Source organism: Pan troglodytes, chromosome 7, assembly GCF_028858775.2.
Source record: "Pan troglodytes isolate AG18354 chromosome 7, NHGRI_mPanTro3-v2.0_pri, whole genome shotgun sequence".
In the NCBI taxonomy this organism is placed as follows: Eukaryota; Metazoa; Chordata; class Mammalia; order Primates; family Hominidae; genus Pan; species Pan troglodytes.
Genome location: NC_072405.2, coordinates 38,878,796 through 38,904,416, shown reverse-complemented (window position 1 = coordinate 38,904,416; position 25,621 = coordinate 38,878,796). Strand labels below are relative to the sequence as shown.

Below are 25,621 nucleotides of genomic sequence, written 5' to 3'. Positions count from 1 at the left end.
AAAGGACATCTGTTACCATAACTGCTACTAATCTGGGATTTAAGTGCATCAAATATTTTCAAATAAATCAATACATTTCTCATGAGTGGCAAGGAATTCTTTCACACACTGTATAAGTATTCAGAGGAGAATTCAAGAGAAGCAGCTTAGGGCTGGGAAGCCTCAGAGTAATTGGTCAGGGCTAGGAAGGCCAGCTGGAGGAGCTGCAACCTGCAGAGAGCTCTACAGCATGGGTCCTGACACCCGCCACCTACCTGGCCTAGGTCTGTGCCACATCAAATGCCTTTCTCTGTACTAGAGTCACCTACCTACGTTCCCCCGCAAGCAGCTTCCATTCTCCTGACCTAAAACGTCATCACTGATTCACTGAAAGGAGTAAGTAACACAATTCCTTGCAGAAACTGCAAAAAAATGTTCTTATGGTTCTATTTCAGTATAAAGTCTCACTTTTATCTGATGGTTTGTTTTATGGCTTCTGAATTTTAGATGACTTCAGAGAGGAAGCCAGTGAACTTTGAAAGGACATCATTTACATGTGTTTGCCATATCAGGTAGCACTTAACATATATAAATAGGGAGTTGTGGGTAAGAAAAACAAAGATTTCTAAAGTTTCTACAGGATTACTGTAGATTCTTTTTATTGTGGAGGAGGAGGAAGGAGAAGGGTCAAGTGGAAAAATGATTATATGATTTAAAATATTTGTTAAAAGAATCACATAGTTTCCTGTTTGCATATCTCTTTTGGCATTTGTTGATATCTGTGTCTAGGTCTTGAGAGAGGCCAGTGTATTTTAGACTTTTAAAAGTTAACTTGGATTTGAACTAGGAAGTAGGAGACTGCTAATTCCTAAATTTAACTTCTACTAAAAATTATGACATTAAAAACTTTGCTAATCTTTAACTATTCACCAGAAATCAAGTTAAATTGCTATTTTAGGAGAACTTAAGTTTGAGAAACATTTACAATAAAATGATTTTTGAAATAACTTTTAATGACACATCAAACACGTCTAGATTAAATTTTTTCATAAATATGTCCACTGATAAAGTGCTAGCAAAAATGGTATGATAGACTAAACTTGGAATATTCCAATAGGATCCTAGCTTTGGTACTTTTTATAAATAGTACTAATAATGGTCTTTAAAGGGCTACGAAAAAGTAGTTTTACTGATAAAGTTTGAAATTAAGTTTCTAAAGTTATTAATGTGATCAAATGCTTATTTTGAAAAATACAAAAGGTTAGGGAATGAATTAGTAGATCTAAGTAATGATTATCAATGGCTGGATAGTTTTAAGCACTAGAGAATCAGTATGAGAGAAGAAAGTGCAGAATGTTCTGGAAATCACATTTGGGTCTTTAACCCTCCTATGTTAACTGCTTAGTTCCCTTCTTTTCATCTCACCTTGCCCTACTTATATCTGCCTTTCTATAATTTTTCAAAAAATGAAGAGGGGTAATAACCTGGGACTGTAGTGGAAGGAGAGAAGAAAATTGGTGTTATGTCTGAGATTAAGGCAAAATTTACATATATAGACCTGAGTATTGTACTGAATAGCTGTGTAATCTTGGGGAAAACTACATATCTCCTTAAGCATCAGTTACCTATAAAATAAGAAAATAAAAATTTGGATATTCTGGTACATGGCTGTTGGCTGTGTACATTGGTATAATCTTCATACAGCACTGTTTGGCAAATTATTATAAAATATTTTTAAATTTAATGAAATACATTAACATAACCAAAAGACAATAAACAAACATAAAAAGGAATGGGCAATTGGTAGATCCTGATAATCAATGGCTGTAAACATCACAAAATGAGAGACCACTAATCCTTATGTGCCTCTTGATTGAAGTACACACTACCAGGTATTCTTGCAAGATAAAAAATATATATAAAAGATAACTTGCAGATAATTTAGAAACAGAATCATGCTAAACAAAATCACAGAGATACTCTAGGAAATTACAGGACAAACAATCTGGGTTCCACAACAAATAAACTGCAAGCAAAAACACGAGAGAGAATGAGAGGGAACATATTGAATGTTGATTCAAACAACTTAAAACAATAAAATGTTATGCTAAAAATCCTTCAATTTTTAGATATGTTTGAAATTTTCCATAACAAAAAGTTAAAGGAAAAATGAGTAGACCATCATTAAAAATGGTAACACTGGAAAGCAAGATAATCCACTTATAAAGTCTCTTTTCTTGTCTAGCCACTTGGTTATTTGATTACTAACCCACTCAGCAGAAATTAACATGCTAATGCAGTTATGAGAACACAAAATGTGTCTATATTAAGTATAATGCAATTTATGGACTTTGCAAGAGCCCAGAAATCAAGAAAAGAAAAAGCATCAAGGTTAGATTTATCTTTACAGTTACAATTTTGAGGAATTCTTCCCCTGTCATGTGCTCACCCTAAAGCCCTGGCACACTAGATTTCTAGAGGAATCTTACTCAAATGATACTCCAAATGAAGCTGCTTAAGCCTTGGACTGTATTTGCAACATGCCATTATGTAGTACTCAACAGATTTTAAAGTATATTATCTCATTGTATTCCTACTATTACAGCTCAGTGAGGTAAAACAAAACAGGAAATTCATCATCATTATTACTTTTTTTTTTTTTTTGAGACACAGTTTCACTCTCTTGCCCAGGCTCGAGTGCAGTGGTACGATCTCAGCTCACTGCAACCTCCGCCTCTTGGGTTCAAGCAATTCTCGTGCCTCAGCCTCCCAAGCAGCAAGGATCACAGGCACGCACCACCATGCCTGGCTAATTTTTGTATTTTTAGTAGAGATGGGGTTTTGCCATGTTGGGCAGGCTGATCTCAAACTCCTGACCTCAAGTGATCTGCCTGCCTCAGCCTCCCAAAGTGCTGGGATTACAGTGTGAAGCACTGCAGCCAGCCTAATTCATCATTATTTTAAAGAGAAACCATGAGTTGTGGAGGTGCTCATATTATTAATTTTGAGGGATAGGAAAACAGAGAACAGAATCACCAGCTTCTCCTTCAACCAATGAGGAAAGTATCCACCTGAAAGCAAACTACACTAGTCAAGAAAGCATTATTCTTCTTATATAGACCTATCAATAAGGAAAAGAAGAAATGGACAAATAACTGGAAAATACCATTCTCAAATTAAATGGTTAATAAGTATATGACAAAAAACCTTATTAATAAACTACTAAAATGTCATGCCATTTTTGCCTGTCAGAAACATAAGTATTTATTTTTTAAAAATCACCTAATTGAGAAATGACTGATATACAAAGAGCTATACATAGTTAATGTCTACAACTTCATGAGTTTGGAGATAAGTATATACCCATGAAACTCTCACTACAATCAATATCATAAATATATCCATCATCTCCAAAAGTTCCCTATCCTTTTTAAAAATTCTATAAAAATTAACATATATTGTTTAAATTGGCAGATTAAAAATGGTATATATTTATGGTGTACAACATTACATGTGTGTGTTTGTGTTTTGAGAAAGGGTCTTGGTCCGTTGCCCAGGCTGCAGTGCAGTGGCTCCATCATGGCTTACTGCAGTCTTGCCCTCCCGGGCTCAAGCAATCTGCCCACCTTGGCGTCTCCGAATGTTGAGATCACTGGCATGATCCCCTCCACCCAGCCACATGGTTTTTTGTTGTTGTTGTTGTTGTTGTTGTTTTGAGGTGGAGTTTCTTTCTTGTTGTCCAGGCTGGAATTTTTTTTTTTTTAAATAGAGATGGGGTCTCACTATGTTGCCCAAGCTGGACTAGAACTCCTAGGCTCCAGGGATCTTCCTAACTCAACCTCCCAAGTAGCTGTGACTATAGGCCTGTGCCACTGGCCCTGACTCAATGTGACGTTTGGAATACGTGTACACTGTGGAATGGTTAAATCAAGTTAATTAACATAAGCATTACTTCACATACTTAGGTTTTTCTGATAAGAACACTTAAAATCTACCCTCTTAGCAATTTTCAAATATACAATACATTGTTATTAACTAGTCGCCATAATGTACAATAGATCTCTTGAGCTTATTTCTCCTAACTGAAAATTTGTTTCTTTTGACCGACATTTCTCCAATCCCCCCATTCTATCTTCATTTATTATGATTTTGGAGGATGTGGTAAGAACACAACCTAAGATTTACCCTCTTAACAAATATCTGTACTCCCATGTTCACTGTAACATTATTTACAAAAGACAAGACATGGAAGCAATCTAAATGGCAAATGACAAAGAAAATGTGGTGTATACATGAATTGGAATATTACCCAGCCTAAAAAAGGGGGGTAGAGGAGAGGATCCTACCGTTTGCAACAACATGGATGAACATGGAGGACATTATGCCCACATGATACTCATATAATTTAGGTTACTCACAATTATATGAGTAATCTAAAATAATTTTATATGATAATAACCCTAACTGAGGGAGAGAAGCAGGGAAATAAGCATTCCCATACCAAGAGCCTACTACGTCTCAATCTTTCTGCCAGGCACCATCTTTGTTGACAAAGTTCATCTATTCTTCATAAACATACAACGAAAAAGTCAACTAAATTCAACCTCAGATTCAAGTGTGTCCCGTCCTTTTGGGGAAAACGTCAATAAACCCAAACCAATCATGACAGAATGACAGAACCATACTGTCTTGGTCCTAGAAAGCCACTAAATATTCAACAGTATTAAGAAACAACTAAAGGGCTTATTCAAACAAAGAGAAAATGTTAAACAAACCCACCCATATCACTGTCTTCCTGTCTATACATTCCATTTCAGGGACCAAGGTCAGGTGTTAAAACAAGCAGAGAAGACATGTTCCAGGAATACTCCATCAATGGCGCACTACTATAAAGCTAACTTTTTGAACTAATCTAAATATTTAACTTTCTGCCCCTTCTGCTTATTTTAAAGCATCTAGTCAATATCAGTGCTCAGTCTGTTTTATGTTTATTTTACGTGCAAAGACACACTTTTTACAAGATAAATTTCTTTTCTTGTTGATGAACATTCTGGCTATTACATGTCCCACCTTTCCACTTTTAGCTTAATTTCATGTTCTGCTGACAAAGCCTTACAATTGGGAAGAAAATAACAATGTATAGCCACTAGTAATCCCAGTGTTCTACTGTAGTTCCTAATCAAAGAATCTTAGTAATTAAAAAAAAAAAATCTATTTCCTTTCTAAAAATTTTATCCTCACAAAGCTGTAAAAGTGGGTTTTTCTGTGGATGTTCATCTCACTATGTTGCCCAGGCTAGACTAGAACTCCTAGGCTCCAGGGATCTTCCTACCTCAACCTCCTTTTCTGTGGATAAAGGAGTTGCTTTAACCAGATAAATAACCAAAGAAATGCATTATACTCTAACAGTGATAGGTCGTATTGGGCACCTAGGGAAGCACCTCTAATGGTTCTGAACCATTAGGAAGTGAGACCCCATCATTCCTACAAATGATGGACATTCCAAAACAAGGTCCACTGAGGCAGTCCTGGTGTTTCCTTCTATCAAAAAGATACTGTCCCTTCCCTGCCCCTGAGCATCAGAAAGAATAATGACTGCGGTATACTGAAACCCCTGAAAATATACTAAAAAACACAAGTTCATGATGATACTCAAAAATAGGGAAAGGGGAAACAATAACAACAACGATGCAACAAACAACCCCCCACAAAACAGTGATCACCAATGGAGATTACCAGGCACCAATGTCTTAGGCGGAAAATTTGCACTAAAAGGAAAAGAATTAAGCATTTGTCCTGCTTTTTTGGATGACCTGTATTTCAGGGTAAACAACCAATTAGAAAAATCAACATTTTTCAGTCACTAATGAAGTAATGAGGAAAAGATCAATACATGAAGTCGTTAAAATGAAGGTGATAGAGACCTTACAATGTAGGCTTGAATCCACAAACCCCTCTTAGTTTACACCAAGCATGGAACAGCCCCCAAATTACTTATTTTATAAAGGGATGTCATATAAAGTACACAGTATGGCCTATGATGTATTCATACCCAAAAATGGCAAGGCTGAATTTAACCAAACCTTGCAAATCTAATCAAGCTTTTATATTTACAGTAAATAGAGGGGACACAAGAACAAGCAAAAGGACACCTAAAAGAAGAAAACAGACAAATCCAGGAGAATCTTTTCCCAGGAAGGCTGGCACTTTTTTCAATAATCCAATGGCATAAAAAAGAGAGATCTGGCCAGGCGCGGTGGCTCACGCCTGTAATCCCAGCACTTTGGGAGGCCGAGGTGGGCAGATCACGAGGTCAGGAGATCGAGACAATGGTCTCTCTATTAAACTCCATCTCTACTAAAAATACAAAAAATAAAAATAAAAATATTAGCCGGGCGCAGTGGTGGGCGCCTGTAGTCCCAGTTACTCAGGAGGCTGAGGCAGGAGAATGGCATGAACCTGGAAGGCGGAGCTTGCAGTGAGCCGAGATCGCACCACTGCACTCCAGCCTGGGCAACACAGTGAGACTCCGTCTCCAAAAAAAAAAAAAAAAAAAAAAAGAGAGATCCTCCCACGTAGGGTGAGAGAAAGTGCTCTAGATTAAAAGGCACTTAAAAGACATAACTAATGCAATATATTGACTGACCAATTCAATTGTAAAAAGACAACTGAGGAGGAGGAGAAAGAAGCAATCAAAAAGTTGTGGCTAAATCTTGGTAACTGTTAAACATGAATGATTCGTTTTTGGGATTGGTCATACTATTCTTTCTATATTTTGGCATATTTACCAGTATGAGAGGGAAAGAGAGAATTAGACACATACCCTCCAAGCAGATAAAACCCAAGCCATAGAAAACACCAATCTCTTCTGTATTGTGGCTTTAAAAACTGGTTTCTTTGTAAACCTGCCAAGAAGATACTGATTCCATGAGACAGGAGTCCTAAGATGTTTGTGATTTAACAGGGAAACGTTCATTAGCAGTGTTTCTTTTGCAAACATGCCCCTCCTTCTTCCTCAAAGTCACAAGGGAGAGACTTTTTAATAAAATTTTTCCTTTCCAACTAAACTCAGGCTTTTGGGTGGAGGACACTAGCAATATCACCTGAAGAACATCATTTTCCTGCTCAGGGTGTGAGGTGTAATCAGCATTCCACTTACTCTCTGCTCCATCTATCAAGTGTAGGTAATACTGGCTTACACTGAGGTCAGGAGGGGTTAACGATAATGTATGCATGTGCCTGTATTTGGCATGTGGTGGGGGTTCAATTAAATGACAGCTAAAAATCATACTCCTTTTCAGGAAAAAAAAAAAAAAAAAGTCATGCTTGGCCGGGCAGATCACTGGAGGTCAGGAGTTCAAGACCAGCCTGGCCAACATGGTGAAACCCCATCTCTACTAAAAATACAAAAAAATTAGCTGGGCGTGGTGACGCACAACTGTAATCCCAGCTACTCGGGAGGCTGAGGCATTAGAAGCACTTGAACCCAGGAGGTGGAGGTTGCAGTGAGCTGAGATCATGCCACTGCACTCCAGCCTAAGAGACAGAGCAAGACTCTGTCTCTAAATAAATAAACCAATGAATGAACGAATGAAAAAGTCATACTCCTAGCTAACTGCCTACAACCTCAAGGTCCTGGATTCTACCACAACCACGTGGGAATGGAAAAACATCAGATGAAATTGCAACTCAGCCAACACACTTATTTCAGCCATGTGGGACCATAAGCAGGATCCGGTTAACCTGTGTCTGGAATTCTGCCCTACAGAATGTGTAACATAGTAAATGTAAGTCGTTTTAAACAAAACAAAGAAAAAACACGAGAAACCTCTCCATACTCCTTTATCAGAGTTTGCCTATTCCATACATGCTACTTCTGAGAAGACTAAAGCAGCATGCTGGTAAGATGTGTTCTGTGAATCCTGAAAAGTTTCCTCCTATTCACAGAACAAATGGTATCTAGATTTCCTAAATGCGGCACAATATCCCTGCCCAGTGCTGCTGCTTTCTGTTTCCTTCTGGGCATCTCTTCAGCTGCACTGGATCATGAGCTCCAGCTCTTTTGTGATTTCTTTCTCCCTACACTTTCAGTTTTTGATCCTCACACTGGACACCCCTTCAGTCTGTCGATCTGTTTCCACAATTTCTACTTAACTGAAATCTTTCTCATGTTCAGCTAAAAGCGGAAGACCACCAGGTCTTTCCCATACACTGAATAATGATCGGCTTCATCAGTTGCAGAAGCATTGTCTATAACTTCAACTGAACACTTGCTCTACCTTACACGGCAGCTCCTTACAGGCCTGTTTCCTCTACTATGTGTAAACACTCCAAAAGCAGAACTGTACCTTATTCAGTTTTTTAATCTCTCACCTCCCCTCAAATGTTTGCTAAACTCAAGTGAGAAAATTAGAACAGGAACTCACCATAATTTCCTGCACAGAACTGTTAATGTTTGACCAGTTTGATCTCCTTGACCTTCTGAGGGCTATTTAATTAAAAGACAGAAAGACACCCCTCCACCTTCAGCCACTAATTAAACTATTTTGTTTAAGTAGAGATACTGCTGCTCCTCCACTGTATCTCAGTATAGCTAGGATCCTAGTGGCTACACGAAGCGCAGAATGAAAAGAAGGATAAGGGACCTGAGTTTGCACAGATTACATTATACTTACCCAGAGATTTAACTCTCTAAGCGACCATCATTTCTGCCAATGTTTTCCAAAATGAAAAGAACTTTGGTTACATGGTATTTCACTGTATGGATCAGCTACACACACACACACACACACACACACACACACACACACACACACGGGGTCTTGGCCTATATATCTATTGATAGACAAAAAAAAAATAAGGTCTAGAGCTGAGAATGACAGCAGGTATCAGAGCAGGATGTAATGTCAAATCCCATTCATACAATATCTATGTGTATATCTGTATAGCTATTCATCCAAAATGTTAAAATACTTATCTCTGGGTGGGTAACATAATTTTCAGCATTCAGTTTTTAAAACATACAGATTGAAATGTTATATTATTTAAAAAAATCAATTCACATGAGGAAAACTCGTGTGTGTCTGTGTGTGTGTGTGTGTGTGTGTGTGTGTGTGTATTTAGAGATGGAGTCAAGCTATGTTGGCCAGGCTGGAGTGCAGTGACCATTCACAGACAAGATACACTATAGCCTTAGATTCCCAGGCTCAACTCCTTCTCTTGCTTCAGCCTCCTGAGTAGCTGGGACTACAGGCATATGCCACTATACCTGGTTTTATATACACGTATTATAAAAACTATGTTTTTGGAATGCCTTAAATCTTTGTATTTAAAAAATTTTGTAAATGCCTTATATCTTTGTATTAAAAAATTTTTGTTTAATTTCCACATGTCTTGAAATAAGCTTGTACCACATTTGGAACTGGTATTGTGGTGGGAGAGAATTGGGCATTTGTGAAAGATACTTGGGTAGAGTCTCCCAAGGAGGTACTATATGAACGGTTGATATGTTATCCAGCTCCTCATACAACCAGTTACTCGTGGGCTAGTCACTACAGAATACACAGCAGAAATAAAAGACCCATTTTAAAGGAGAGGCTGACACAAAAGCTTGCAGGTGTTTTTTTCTTTTTTGAGATACAGTTTCACTCACTCTGTCCCCCAGGCTGGAGTACAGTGGCACGATCTCAGCTCACTGCAACCCCTCCCTCCTGGGTTCAGGCAATTCTCCTGCCTCAGCTTCCTGAGGAGCTGGAATTACAGGCGCCCCACCCTCCACCACAGCCGGCTAATTTTTGTATTCTTAGTAATGATTGGGTTTCACCATATTGGCCAGGCTGGTCTCAAACTACTGACCTCAAGTAATCCGCCCTCCTCGGCCTCCCAAAGTGCTGCAATTACAGGCGTGAGCCACTGTGCCTGGCCAAAAAATGTTAATTTTAAATTATTAGGACCAAAAGTTTTTAAACTTTGGTTTTAGGACACCTTTACACGCGTAAAAACGATCAAGCCTAAAAGAACTTTTGTGTGGTTTTGTACCATGTTATAAACTTTTGAAGTTAAAAAAGGTGAGGGGCCAGGTACGGTGCCTAAGGCCTATAATGGCAATACTTTCGGAGGCTGAGGTGGGAGGATTGCTTGAGCTCAAGACCAGCCTGGGCAACAAAGCAAGGCCCCATCTCTACAAAAAATTAGAAAATTAGACAGGCAAGGTGGTGCGTGCCTGTAGTACCAGCTACTCAGGAGGCTGAGGCAGGAGGATCACTTAAACCCAGGAGCTGGAGGCTGCAGTGAGCTGTGATGGCATCACTGCACTCCAGCCTGAAGAACGAAGTAAGACTGCCATCTCTTAAAAAACAAAAAAAGTTTATTAATTCATGTTTTTAAAAATAAGATATTTTACCTATTACTACAAATAAGATATTTTAGTGAAATCTACATATTTAGAAAAAAAGATAAAACTTTAGTTCTACATATTTGCAAATCTCTTTAGTATCTAGTTTAATAGAAGACAACTGGTTTCTTATATCTGCTTCAAATTAAATCTATTGTAACATATTGTATTGGCTGTAGTATATGAAAAAAATATGGTCTCACAGAGACATGCATCTAGCTGGTCAAAGGAGTAATATTTCAATACCCTTTACAGGTAACTGGATATTCTTCTCTGCTATTACACCAACACTTATTAAGGGGTGGTTATTAAAGATGTCTTGGATTATGGAATCTGAAACCTTATCAATGAGCTTTCCTATTATGTTCCATTAAAATCCATTGTCCTGGCCTGGTATGGTGGCTCACACCTGCTATCCCAGCACTTTGGGAGGCTAAGGCAGGAGGATGGCTTGACACCAGGAGCTTGATACCAGCCTGGGCAACAAACAAGACCCCATCTGTACAAAATGTTTAAAAATTAGCTGGGTCTGGAGGCACACACCTGTAGTCCCAGCTACTCTGGAGGCTGAGGAGAGAGGATTGTTTGAGACCCTGGGAGGAGTTTGAGGCTATGATCGAACCACTGGCAACAGAGTGAGACATGGTCTCTAATAAAAAGTAAAAACTAAAAAAGATTTTTAAAAATCCATTGTTCCATTTCATACAGACCTTTACCCATGCATGATTTTGGAATATAATACATTGGTCATTTGGAAGATAATGGTTCAATGAGTTATGTGGATCTTCTAAATGTTGACCCATTTCATTAGGCAATTTAAAAATTCATTAATATGGCTGGGAGTGGTGGCTCACACCTATAATCCCAGCACTATGGGAGGCCAAGGTGGGTGGATCACTTGAGGTCAGGAGTTTGAGACCAGCGTGGCCAACATGGGGAAACCCCGCCTCTACATTAAAAAAAAAAAAGCCCGGCATGGTGGCTCGCACCCATAGTCCCAGCTACTGGGAAAGCTGAGATGGAGGCTGCAGTGAGCCGATCAAACCACTGAACTCTAGCCTGGGTGACAGAGTGACACTCAATCTCAATTAAAAAAAAAAAAATTCATTAACATCACCACCAATCTGTTGGGAAACTGTCAAAATCATGGTGGTAAAGTTTTCAAAAATTCTAATTTTTGCCTTAAAGCTAAAATTTTATTATTTGGAACAAAAACTGTCATTTTCCATGAAGTGACAGGCACATCTCACAATTTTTCAAGAAAAAGCCAAAATCCAACTCTGAATAACCATAGTTTATGAGTGTCAAGTAAAAATGGATTAAAGGAGGGCGGCGGCGGGGCCCGCAGGCGGCCATGGCGGCAGGCGCCGGGGCCAGGTCCGCGCCGCGCTGGCTGAGGGCGCTGAGCGAGCCGCTGAGCACGGCGCAGCTGCGGCGACTGGAGGAGCACCGCTACAGCGCGGCGGGCGTCTCGCTGCTCCAGCCGCCGCTGCAGCTCTACTGGACCTGGCTGCTCCAGTGGATCCCGCTCTGGATGGCCCCCAACTCCATCACCCTGCTGGGGCTCGCCGTCAACGTGGTCACCACGCTCGTGCTCATCTCCTACTGTCCCACGGCCACCGAGGAGACCTGCTGGGTCTGTGTTCCCACAGATAAAATAGAAAATAATGCCTGCCAAAACAACTTGACAAGGATGCAGTGAGGACCAAATGATATATATGCAGATAAATGTAAAAGATTGCGATGTGCGAGGTCTCAAGGTACCAACCATCACACAACAGAAGTGGCCCTGGCCCTCTCCCTCTCCCTCTCCCCACGGTCTCCCTCTCCCTCTCTTTCCACGGTCTCCCTCTGATGCCGAGCCGAAGCTGGACGGTACTGCTGCCATCTCAGCTCACTGCAACCTCCCTGCCCGATTCTCCTGCCTCAGCCTGCCGAGTGCCTGCGATTGCAGGCGCGCGCCGCCACGCCTGACTGGTTTTCGTATTTTTTTGGTGGAGACGGGGTTTCGATGTGTCGGCCGGGCTGGTCTCCAGCTCCTAACCGCGAGTGATCTGCCAGCCTCGGCCTCCCGAGGTGCCGGGATTGCAGACGGAGTCTCGTTCACTCAGTGCTCAATGGCGCCCAGGCTTGAGTGCAGTGGCGTGATCTCGGCTCGCTACAACCACCTCCCAGCCGCCTGCCTTGGCCTCCCTAAGTGCCGAGATTGCAGCCTCTGCCTGGCAGCCACCCCATCTGGGAAGTGAGGAGCGTCTCCGCCTGACCGCCCATCATCTGGGATGTGAGGAGCCCCTCTGCCTGGCTGCCCAGTCTGGAAAGTGAGGAGCGTCTCTGCCCAGCCGCCATCCCATCTAGGAAGTGAGGAGCGCCTCTTCCCAGCCGCCATCACATCTGGGAAGTGAGGAGCGTCTCTGCCCGGCCGCCCATCGTCTGAGATGTGGGGAGCACCTCTGCCCTGCCGCCCCATCCGGGATGTGAGGAGCGTCTCTGCCCGGCCGCCCCGTCTGAGAAGTGAGGAGCCCCTCCGCCCGGCAGCCACCCCGTCTGAGAAGTGAGGAGGGTCCTCCCTCCTCGTCCGGGAGGGAGGTGGGGGGGTCAGCCCCCCGCCCGGCCAGCCGCCCCGTCCGGGAGGGAGGTGGGGGGATCAGCCCCCCGCCCGGCCAGCCGCCCCGTCCAGGAGGTGAGGGGCGCCTCTGCCCGGCCACCCCTACTGGGAAGTGAGGAGCCCCTCTGCCCGGCCAGCTGCCACGTCCGGGAGGGAGGTGGGGGGCTCAGCCCCCCGCCCAGCCAGCCGCCCCGTCCGGGAGGGAGGTGTGGGGGTCAGCCCCCCGCCCGGCCAGCCGCCCCGTCCGGGAGGGAGGTGAGGGGGTCAGCCCCCCGCCCGGCCAACTGCCCCATCCAGGAGGTGAGGGGCGCCTCTGCCCGGCCGCCCCTACCGGGAAGTGAGGAGCCCCTCTGCCCGGCCAGCGGCCCCGTCCGGGAGGGAGGTGGGGGGTCAGCCCCCCGCCCGGCCTGCCGCCCCGTCCAGGAGGGAGGTGGGGGGGGGTCAGCCCCCCACCGGGCCAGCCGCCCCGTCCGGGAGGTGAGGGGCGCTTCTGCCCGCCCGCCCCTACTGGGAAGTGAGGAGCTCCTCTGCCCGGCCACCACCCCATCTGGGAGGTGTACCCAACAGCTCATTGAGAACGGGCCATGAAGACAATGGCGGTTTTGTGGAATAGAAAGCGGGGAAAGGTGGGGAAAAGATTGAGAAATCGGATGGTTGCCGTGTCTGTGTAGAAAGAGGTAGACATGGGAGACTTTTCATTTTGTTCTGTACTAAGAAAAATTCTTCTGCCTTGGGATCCTGTTGATCTGTGACCTTACCCCCAACCCTGTGCTCTCTGAAACATGTGCTGTATCCACTCAGGGTTGAATGGATTAAGGGCGGTGCAAGATGTGCTTTGTTAAACAGATGCTTGAAGGCAGCATGTTCATTAAGCGTCATCACCACTCCCTAATCTCAAGTACCCAGGGACACAAACACTGCGGAAGGCCGCAGGGTCCTCTGCCTAGGAAAACCAGAGAACTTTGTTCACTTGTTTATCTGCTGACCTTCCCTCCACTATTGTCCTGTGACCCTGCCAAATCCCCCTCTGCGAGAAACACCCAAGAATGATCAATAAAAAATTAAAAAAAAAAAAAATGGATTAAAGGAAGCAGCCATTTACTTCATACCTTAAAAGAACTACAGAACAGCTTTATGTACACTCCCCATTCTGTCACAATCATAAAACGACTTGCACTGAAGAGCTGAGATTAAATAACGTTAATTTTTACCTGTTTATCAAAAACATTCTTAGGCAAAATTGGCTTTTTTCTTAACAAAGTGTGCAGGAGTGAGGATGCACACTTTACTGCTGCACACTTTTTACTAATGCTCACATTGGTAAATGATTACTAATGTATTTTGGTGCCACTGTCTTGATATGTATTAAGGTGCCAGTAGTTATGTCCACTACTACACATGAGAAAAGCAAACTATTTTTGTGAAAATAATATAGGCCTCATTTACTCCCTTAAGGAATCTCAGAGACCAACCAGGGGTGCGTGGACCATGCTTCTGAGAACTGCCATACTGTAAAAGAAAAGATAGCTCTTTATTTGAGGATTACAAAAGGGAAGTAAAAGGGAGCCTGCATCAACAATGTAAGAAACACCTTCCTTCACAATGAGCAAGTGAGGTGAGAAATGGTCATCAAATAATTAAGCTTGTATTTCTTTTGGATTGTCCCAGTAAATCAACTTCCTTTACTCTTTCATCTCTAAGAATATAATGAATAATTTGAGTTTATAAAACAAAAGTTGGGGCAATTATTTGCATTACAATAGAAATATGTGATATCCAAGGAGATTCGAGTCCCTGATTTTTTTTTTGTTTTTTTTTTTTTGTTTTTTTGAGATGGAGTCTCGCTGTGTCGCCCAGGCTGGAGTACAGTGGTGAGATCTCGGCTCACTGCAAGCTCCGCCTCTGGGTTTACACCATTCTCCTGCCTCAGCCTCCCGAGTAGCTGGGACCACAGGCGCCTGCCACCACTCCCAGCTAATTTTTTGTATTTTTAGTAGAGACGGGGTTTCACCGTGTTAGCCAGGATGGTCTTGATCTCCTGACCTCATGATCCACCTGCCTCGGCCTCCCAAAGTGCTGGGATTTCAGGTGTGAGCTACCGCGCCCGGCACCTGAGTTCCTGTTATTTGTTTACAGCTGTTCAATGATTTAATAAAGAAACAAATTCAGCTGGGTGCTGTGGCTCTGATGCCACAGTCTGAAGTCTTTCTCCTCTGTGTCTCACTTCCTGGCCTCTTTCTTTTGCTATCACCCTATGGCTCTGACTGCCCCAAGACTCTGCATTACTTTCTCCCCACAACCTGTTCTTCACATTGAGACTCCTATCCCTCACCAGAAAGACTGGAGGCAAGAAAAAGGGGTGAAATAATGATGTGTGCCCTCACTACCACCTCTTCCCAAAATCTCAGGGTGGGGTGGGTGGGAAGGCTGCCTTTCTAAGTGTACCTCCAAATCTACCCACCCAGTAGCATTTCGGGTGGTATCAAGAAGAAACTTCAGGGCAGGCCCCTTCCCCTTTTTATTTACCACTAACTGAACTCCTCCATCTACACAAAAGAGATCGTATGGAGTTCTGCTCTTATCACAGTTTCCTAGAGCTTAAGGAGGCAGTTTTGATGAAGTCTACCTGGATAGAAAAGTGTTCATGAGGTGAGAATTTGTTTAAGTATAGTATGGTCAGTGGCCAGGTGCAGTGGCTCTTGCCTGTAATCTCAGCACTTTGGGAGGCCTAGCGAGAAGGCCCAGAAGTTAGAGACACAGCGAGATCCCATCTCTACAAATTTTTTTTTTAAAACTAGCCAGCAAGCTGAGGCAAGAGGATCACTCGGGCTTCAGCCCAGGAGTTGGAGACTGAAGTGATGAGATATGACTATGACTGCACCACTGTACTCCAGCCTGGGTCAAAGAGCAAGAGCTAACCTCAAAAAACAACAACAGTAACAAAAACCCAAACAACAACAAAAAAACAATGCTCTGGATATATAGTCCTGGATGGAAAGGGGTCCACGAGGTGAGAACTCATGTTAAGAATAGTATGGCCATGTTTTATCTAAACTAAATCCAACCAAAAAACCTGCCATATGCTGTATTTTTATACAGTATGTATAAATGCATAGATATATATGTATAAAATAAACAAAAACAAAAAAGCATACACAAACAAATAAGTAATAAGCATACACAAACAAATAAGTAAACAAAAATAAATAATAAAAAAGGAAATACATGAACGCCAGGCAAGGTGGTATGGTATGTGCTTGTACTCCCAGCTACTCTGGAGGCTGAGGCATGAGGATTGCTTGAACCCAGGACTTTTAGGCCAGCATGGGTGACATAGCAAGGCCCAATCTTCAAAAACAGAGACTGACTGACTTGAGGCATGTTCTCTTAACATGGACTGAAAATTTTATCTCCCTGAATAACCAACCCAATATCATGTAAAACAATCCCTCACATTTCTATGTTAGTTTTGTTTTCTATGTTAGTTTTAGTTTTCCCAGAGAGAAAAAAGTACACCAAAACTAAATATATACGATCTGGTGGTTCAACTTCAGCTAACATTTTACAGTTAATGCACCTTGGCCATCAAATTTGATGCCACTGAATTATACTGAAGCTTGTTTTTTTTTTTTGAGACACAGTCTCACTCTGTTGCCCAGGCTGGAGAAGAATGGTGCGATCTCAGCTCACTGCAACCTCGGCCTCCCGGGTTCAGGCAATTCTCATGCTTCAGCCTCCTGAGTAGCTGGGATTACAGGCGCACACCACCACGCCCAGCTAATTTTGTGTGTGTGTATATATATATATGCATATATATATACACACACACAAATATATATACAAATATATATATACACATATATACACAAATATATATATCTATACATATATATACACAAATATATATATCTATACAAATATATATATATACACACACACACACACACAAATATATATATATATTTTTTTCTTTTTTTGTTTTAAAGAGATGGGGTTTTGCCATGTTGCCCAGGTTGGTCTCGAACTCCTGAGCTCAGGCAACCCGCCTGCCTCGGCCTCCCAAAGTGCTAAGATTACAGGAATGATCCACCAAGCCCAGTCTGAAGCTTGATTTTTTGTTTTATTTTGAGGCAGAGTCTCACTCTGTTGCCCAGGCTGGAGAGGAATGGTGCGATCTCAGCTCACTGCAACCTCGGCCTCCCGGGTTCAGGCAATTCTCATGCTTCAGCCTCCTGAGTAGCTGGGATTACAGGCGCACACCACCACGCCCAGCTAATTTTGTGTGTGTGTGTATATATATATGCATATATACACACACACACACAAATATATATACAAATATATATATACACATATATACACAAATATATATATCTATACATATATATACACAAATATATATATCTATACAAATATATATATACACACACACACACACACACAAATATATATATATATTTTTTTCTTTTTTTGTTTTAAAGAGATGGGGTTTTGCCATGTTGCCCAGGTTGGTCTCGAACTCCTGAGCTCAGGCAACCCGCCTGCCTCGGCCTCCCAAAGTGCTAAGATTACAGGAATGATCCACCAAGCCCAGTCTGAAGCTTGATTTTTTGTTTTATTTTGAGGCAGAGTCTCACTCTGTCACCCAGGCTGGGGTGCAGTGGCACAATCTCAGCTCACTGCAACCTCTGCCTCCTGGGTTCAAGTGATTCTCTGCCTCAGCCTCCGGAGTAGCTGAGATTACAGGTGAGCGCTGCCACGCCTAGTTAATTTTTGTATTTTTAGTAGAGGCGGGGTTTCACCATGTTGGCCAGGGTGGTCTCAAACTCCTGACCTCCTGATCACTTGAGATCACCTTGGCCTCCCAAAGTGCTGGGATTACAGGTGTGAGCCACCACGCCCGGCCTTGATTTTTTTCAATAAGAAGTTGACCAGCCCTGAAATCCTGACTTTATATGTCTTTAGTAAGTGCATTTTCAAAGGTCTGAGTGAGTTTAAAGCACCTTCTAAGGAATTATCTTCGAAAGAACTATAGCTGTCAGCACCCATGGGCTACTTCAAAAAGAAGTGAGTCATGGCTCACACCTGTAATCCCAGAACTTTGGGAGGCCAAGGCAGGTGGATTGCTTGAGCCCAGGAGACCAGCCTGGCCAATGTGGCGAAACCCCATCTCTACAAAAAATAAAGATTTAGCTGGGTGTGGTGGCATGCACCTGTAGTCCCAGCTATTTGGAAGGCTGAGGTAGAAGGATCACTTGAGAGGAGGTCAAAGCTGCAGGGAGCCATGATTGTGCCACTGAACTCCTGCCTGGGAGACAGAGCCAAACCCTGCCAATCAATCAAGAAATGGACCATAAAGGTAGGCAATGTTGAAGGGCAGGAGGGGGAGCAGGTTGGGAGGTAAATAATAAAAACATAACTGGAAAAAAAAAAAAAGGCAGTGTGGTGACGTGAGACTAGCAATGAGTTTTAGAGCCAAGCACGCCTTAAAATGAGCTATGTGACTTTGGGAAAGCTACTCAAACTCTTGAGTTTCAGTCTCCTTAGGGGTAAAATAGGTATTTTACATATAATTCTTAAGGAAAGAGAGTAGTTGCTCAATAAACATTTCCTTTCTTCCCATCCATTAAATAAAGGCCTATGAATCATTCAATCAAATGCCAGAATTCAAGCAGCTCAGGAGCTGGTTTGGGTTTACTCGAGACATCAGAGTTAAGAGAGACTTCTCTCTGCCACTATTCCTCTTGCTCTGATTCCAGCAAGCGTATCTGTGCCATATGAATACACAGTGCTCTACAGCAACAGCAGCAGAGACTGAGGTGATGTTTTGTGAGAGCCCAGGTATTATTTTCGGCCCTACTGAGCCACTTAGTCTCACTTGCAGCAAAACTTTGTCCTAAAGATAAAGGGGTAAGTTAAATGATTTCAAAATTCAAAATGCAGAAAGAGATACATTTTATTATGTGCATATTAAAAGGTGTGTAAGGATAAGCACCAAAGTGTTAATGGTGATTGTCTCTGGGTAGTAGAATTTAATGACTTTTATTTTTTTGCTGGACTGCCTGAAAATTTTTCTTCTGAGAAGCATGTAGGATTTTGGTTATGAGAAAAAAATGAAATATAAAGTCTTGCCCTCAGAACACCTGCAACTTTTAGTCATTCCCTTGTGTCCCGTTCCTTCTGCCCAGATTGATTAGGTATTCCTCCTGCCCAGTCAGTCTTCATAGACAATGCCGCTGGGGAGCAGGCATGAAACTGACAAGACATCTGCCAATCTTTCTAATTGTGCATGCCATGCACTGCTGCCTTGGAAAAAATGCAGGCACCAGGGCTCTGTTCCATGGGACACAGGAAGCTTTAGATAGGCCCTGGATGACCTTGTCCCGCAGAGATGAATGTTAAGAGATTTCCTATTTGCTCAGTGTTGTCTCTGGGAGGGAATGTGTGAGATACTTTACAGGCTCTCCTGAACTTTCACAGGGTCTCTTCAGACATGAGACAGAGAACTCACTTCCAGTTAGCGTAGGTTGTTACTGGATAAATGGGAACTTCCAGGGACATGGCAGGTAAACAAGGAAGTAATCTGATTAGTCACCAAAATGTTATGTGCTGATCAGGTATCTAAGAGTACTAATTTAACAGAGCAAGCTTTTGTCTGAGAGAGGGAAGGGAGGAGGGACGAAGGGAGGAGGGAAGAAAGGTGCAGGGGCAAAGGAGAAGAATATGAAAGTAGGAAGGAGAATTTAACTTTAAAAATTCCTTGATTTATCAGTGACTCTCAACTGTGCATCCAAACTACCCAAAGAGCTTTTAAAAGCCTAGAGGGGAGGAAAATAAGAACAATTATTATTTTTTAAAAATACAGAGCCTACGTCCTAAGCTCAGACCTGCAGAACCAGACTCCTTGGACCTGGAGTACAGGAATCTTCATTACTGCAGAGTTCTGGAGCCTTTTGATATCTGCTTTATAAAAACTGAATCGAAAGGACAGGATCTGTCTAAACTGAGTAAAGGCTCTGTTAAGTGTTGAATGCCTCCACCTTTAAGGGCACTATTATAATAAGGTATATTGCAAAGAGTATAAACTCATCAAGAACATTTATTCAATTAATTTCATATGTATTATGACAAACTAACCAAATGAGCCATCTTAAATATGTGCATTTTATCACATCCCAATCAGACCTCAGTAACACTGTAAGTTTAAAAAGTACTTTGAAGGGCACCTCTCTCCACACTTGCTGGGAATAAGAAAATCATGATCAATTGAAAAAACATAAAAATAAAACTATGGTATGTTACCAAAAAAAAAATCCATTATGTATTTCTAGATGTGAGATGCTGAGTATACAAACACAGAAAAACTATAGGTCTTTTAATTATGAGGGACAAAAGGCACGTGAATGTACCCATTTTTACACACACATACTAACAGTCACTGTGTACTGACTCTGTGGCCCTAATTATTGCTGTTGTGTAGCTGAGAAAACTGAGACACAGAGAGGTTAGGTAACTAAACCAAACTTACAAAACTAGTAAATGACAAAAAGTCTAGAATTTAAGTCTAGGCTCTATCACTTGATGTATTGTATTGCTAGGGCTGCCACAGTGATATACCAGAGTGAGTGGCTTAAACAACAAATATTTATTTCCTCACAGTTCTAGAGGCCAGTCTAGAGGTGTCTGTAGGGTTGGTTTCTCCTGAGGTCTCTCTCCTTGGCTTGCAGATGGTTGCTTTGTCCTCTGTCCTCACATGGCCCTTCCTCCGTGTGTATACATACCTGGTGTCTCTTTTTCTTCTTATATGGATAGCAGTCATAATGGATTAGGGCTCCACCCCTAAGGGCCCCATTTGAACTTAATCATCTCTTTAAAAATCTTATCTCCAAATATGGTTACATTTTGAGGTACTAGGAACAGAGACTTCATCATATGAATTCTGGGGGACACTATTCAGCCATCGCACTTACTGACAGTGTTAACTCAGGAAAGTTACTAGACTTTCCCAGGCCTCAGTTTCTTCAACTGGAAAATAAGTGCTATTGAGAATGAAATGAGATAATTCACATAAAAATGCTTAGGAGAGGATCTGGCAGACAGCATCATTACTTTACAGACGAGAAAAATAAAAATCAGTAACAGTGACTTACTCTTTCTTCACCTCCAAAGCAGAGTTCTTATTATAGAATACGACATTCCTGTACAACCTAATGCACAATCTAAGAGAATTTAATGTAATTTATAATTCTTCCTTATCTCTTAACTCCCGCTTTCTCACAGTTCTTTTCCAACTTTATTACATACAAGGAAGAGAAATAAAAGCTCAAATTAGTGATCAATTCTATTAATTTAGGCAGGTAGGTATACTACTTTCTTGAAATTGTATGTCAATTTCACTCATCCTTTCTCCTAACTTGCAAAGACAATTGGCTACACTCAAACTGTGATGACAACTCAGAAGATCAATATCTGCTGTAACTATTAGGAAAGAAAGGCAACCCAATGCTTTTTATTAACAAATTATGATTGTACTTTACATTTGCCTAGTACTTTACATACACTATATCTATTTAATCCTCAGCCCAATCCTGGGATATTGTTTTATTTACCTCTCCTAACAATCAGAAAGTATTATTCCTATTTTATAGCTGAGAGAATAGGAGCACAACCAAGTTAAAAAAATTTTTTTCTCTTAAAGGTCACAATGCTTGTCAATAATTGGCAGAATTATTGACAGGATTCTCAGTGACATCTTCTAGCCTGAAGCCAAAGTTCTCCACAGCAGGCCACCATCTACCCAGCTAAGTTGCAACACCTGGTTTTCTCACTCTCCATCCCTGGCACAAATACAGCAGGTGCTCAGCAAATACGGCAGTCTGATTCGGGGTCAATCTCAACTAAGCTGCAGAATCTCTTATATGTCCTTCATATGGGGCCAAGTTTTTCTGACAACTTTGACCACCATCACCTCCCCGGAATGACAGCTCTTTTAAGGCAGCAACCAATTTCCTTCTTCTCCAGAGTCTAGCACATTGGGTGCTCGTTTAAGTTCATTAAGTTCATATATTTATGGAGAATTGAGAGTTCAAGTGTATGTGTGTTGTATAATCAAACCACAGAACATTCTTCCTTTAGTGATGGCAACGAGTGTTTTTCAGTCACTACCATATAAAAACATTAACCAAAAGAAACATTTATAAAAAACCTCTATGGCCTACAACAAAGACTAGCCTTCAGGGCCTTTCCAATCCTCAAATTCTCCAATTCCATTATAGTCTACACCTGATAAGTAGTTAAACTGACCACCTTGAGTACCAATTCTGAGTACAATGCAAGTGGGTTTGTCCGTGTAGACCCAACACAGTGTTCTTAGCCTTGCCGTATGCTTCCAGGTAAGCAAGTTGTATGTGACGGTTAAGTTCCCAGTTCCCAGAGGAAATGGCAATGGATAATAAGGTTGACCTGAGCCATAGTGGACTTGCTCTCCTCAAGACGCTGTGTCGTAAAAATGAGCTATATTAAGATAAATCATGCTGACTTTTATTTTCCTCAAGAATACACTGCTGGCTGCTTGGATTTTTTTTTTTTTTTTTAAACTTCAAATTTGTGTTGCTGTGAACAGCTGGGCAAGTTTTTACCCTGTCATGGAAACTATCTGGCCATTTTTGCACTGTTCTGTATGCTGGGAAGGGAGGTGAGCAGAGCTTGCCAGAAAAGAGTTCTAAGCTCAGTTTCTATGCTCTCCTGTAACTTCAGGGGCTTGTGAATGTCCAGTTTGTTCCTATTTGTTGCTTTTGTATAGCATGTCGTAATCTGGCTATAACCTTCCTGGCTACCTATTTCACAGGGCTGTTGTAGGAAATTCAGAAAAAGTTTCGTGGTCCTGTTAAAAAGAGCATTCAGCAAAGAATTGAAAAGGTAAAGTTAAGTATCACCAGCATTACATTTCCTGCCTGAATTAATCTTTTCAAAGAACTCTGAGATCTGAGGCTGGCAAATTCACTAAAAAGGCAAAGAATTACTTTAGGTTATTTTTACTAAATCAGGCATCCTAAAAATACTCTTTTTTGATGCCTTGATCAAGAGAGAAGAAATTTCAGAGAGAAGAGGCATACAAATGCATCTATAGTTCTACAAGTAGCCCAATTTCAGTATCAATTTATCCACTCACTATAATAAATATTAAATATATACAATATACAAAGTATTAAGCTAGATACTATAAGGATGAAGAATTATGTAAAAGATGTTCCTATATCCTCCTGTACTACAAGTACACTGTAAGATGTAACTTTTGTTTAGATTTCCTTCCCAAATAAGCAAAGGTTTCTAGTTTCCCTGGGACAAAGAAGGTGAAAGAACAAAATAATTTTTTTTTATCTATTATGACTTTCTGGATTCATAGAAACATTTATTTTAGAACATTCAGGGAGACTTATCTGTTAGTTTCTACTGATGAGTACCAAGAGTGACTGAACTACAGAATGGCTGTGACTTCCAAAGATAACCTGATTAAATCTGACATGCACATGACATGGGGGGAGCAAGGAATCCATGTGTCCTTCAATTTCAATAAGAAGAGTTAAAATGTACTATCGAAGGAAGAAGATCACAACCGTGTGGTTTAGAAAGCAGACCAAAAACAACAGGACAGAAATATTCCAAATAACTTGGAATCCAAGTCACTTGGGTTTCCTTGAATGCCCTGCCATATTAAATCACATATGGCTCTGCAATGAAAGGAAAAGTTAAGGCCTGTCTCCTGCCCCACTTCTGCCACTGACTGAGCTTGAGAAAGCAAATTCAATCTTTTAAAGTTATTCAGTGAAAGGCAGAAATGGCAGTCTGGACATATAATGAAATAAGCTTATTAATGTGGGGTAGAAGACGTCTTGAGCAATTAGCCAGTGTTCTTATCCAATTAAGTTGGAAAAGAAAGCCCCAAATTTCCTTAAAGTTTTACTGGTATTAGTTTGCTAGACTGACAGTTCCAATATATAAATTCTTTGTATGTGTTTACTTTTCCCCCTAGAGTTATGGCTAAACTGAATAGAACCAAATCCCAAGATCTGCTTCTTTCACTTTTAATGTCCTATTTTTCCAAAGCCACCGAGCTGATGTCCTTCAACAAATGGATTAAAGTAAATGCTGAGAACCAGCTCTCGTGTCCGAGGCAGGGGGGAATGAAGGGTTTATACCCAAGGCAACTAGGGGCATACTCATGCTGGTCAATATAACATTAAGGAAATCTGTAGTACATCAAATGAAATTCTGAAGTTATGGTTCTATTCAAGCTGAACCATCTTTTGGGAAGCCAATCACAAACAAGATTGCTGTATTTGGAATTCTGACACCAAGAACGCCTAGGCAACCTCTTCACAGAAATGGAAAATAAGACTCAGCCAGCTCCATGTCCCATGGTGTAACCTCACATGCAGCACATGAACAGTTCTTAGTTATTATTACTTTTAAATGAAAAGTAGATCGACTTACATGGCTCTCTGGCAATGAACTGAGGTACAGTGTTGGGCAGAGGAGTACTGGGGTTTGGAGTCCCTACGAGTTTGTTCTTGGCCATCTTCGTGTTTGCCTTAGCAAACTCTAGTCGTAGTGTTTGCGGAATTTCAGGATCGAAGCGGATGCCCTTTGGAAATAGAGAACAAATGGAAGATGTTTTCATTTCCTTAGAGTCAAACCGGAATGGTGACAAAATAAACACACCAGTAAACCCTGGTCTATCAGGAAAAAAGGTCAGCAACCACTCTCATTCTTACTACTTACACAGGTTACATGAAAAATGACAACACAAAGTGTCCCGAAAGTCAGTGGGATTTAGTTTAGTTAAAAAATGTAGTTACACAGATTTTCAACTATTCCTTTTCTTTTTAGACAAAAACTTTTCAGTTTAAAATTTGAACCAGCAAATTCCTAGCACAGTTACACACTTTAATATATAGTAATTTCAGTTACCTCTGACCCTATTCCTGCAGTTTACCTAAAATAGATTATATTCAGTAAAATAAATCACAGACACTATGAAAGACACTAGGGCAAGACAAGTCTATTTGGAACCTTTCCACCATTCAAGAATGTCTTCATTATTAAGCATCCAATACCATGAATTCTGGACCCTACGTATCAAAAAGATATCCCAAGAGAGTGTATTTTAAATGTGCACCCACGGGACCCACTCGGTTCCCATGTTTTCATGCTGTGGTCTGGAAAGGGACTGGAGTCCTGAAAATGAGTCTCCTAAGAACACAGTTGCCGTTTAGTGTTCTGAATGTACACACATGGGCCTGAGGGCTCCAAAGCATCCCCCGCCCCCTCGCCACCATTCTTCCTAATGAGCTTGAAAAAAAATAAGAGCAGGCAGGGCGCTGTGGCTCATGCCTGTCATCCTAGCACTTTGGGAGGCCGAGGCGAGTGGATTGCCTGAGCTCGGGAGTTCAACACCAGCCTGGGCAACACGGTGAAACCCCATCTCTACTAAAATACAAAAAAAAAAAAATTAGCTGGGCGTGGCGGCATGCACCTGTAATCCCAGTTAGTTACTTGGAATGCTGAGACAGAATTGCTTGAGCCCATGAGGCAGAGGGTACAGTGAGCCAAGATCGCGCCATTGCACTCCAGCCTGGGTGACA

General features: G+C 41.6%; 1 protein-coding gene across 14 annotated transcripts in view; it reads right to left on the bottom strand.

Moving 5' to 3' along the window:
* The window catches only part of RBPMS (RNA binding protein, mRNA processing factor), a 190,348-nt gene that overhangs the window by 45,810 nt on the left and 118,917 nt on the right, over positions 1-25,621 (bottom strand). For all 14 annotated transcript variants that reach the window (XM_063816993.1, XM_001167950.7, XM_063816987.1 and 11 more), the window contains exon 5: positions 24,471-24,621. In XM_063816993.1, coding sequence (XP_063673063.1) covers positions 24,471-24,621 — 151 coding nt within the window. The remainder of the gene's footprint in view (positions 1-24,470; positions 24,622-25,621) is intronic.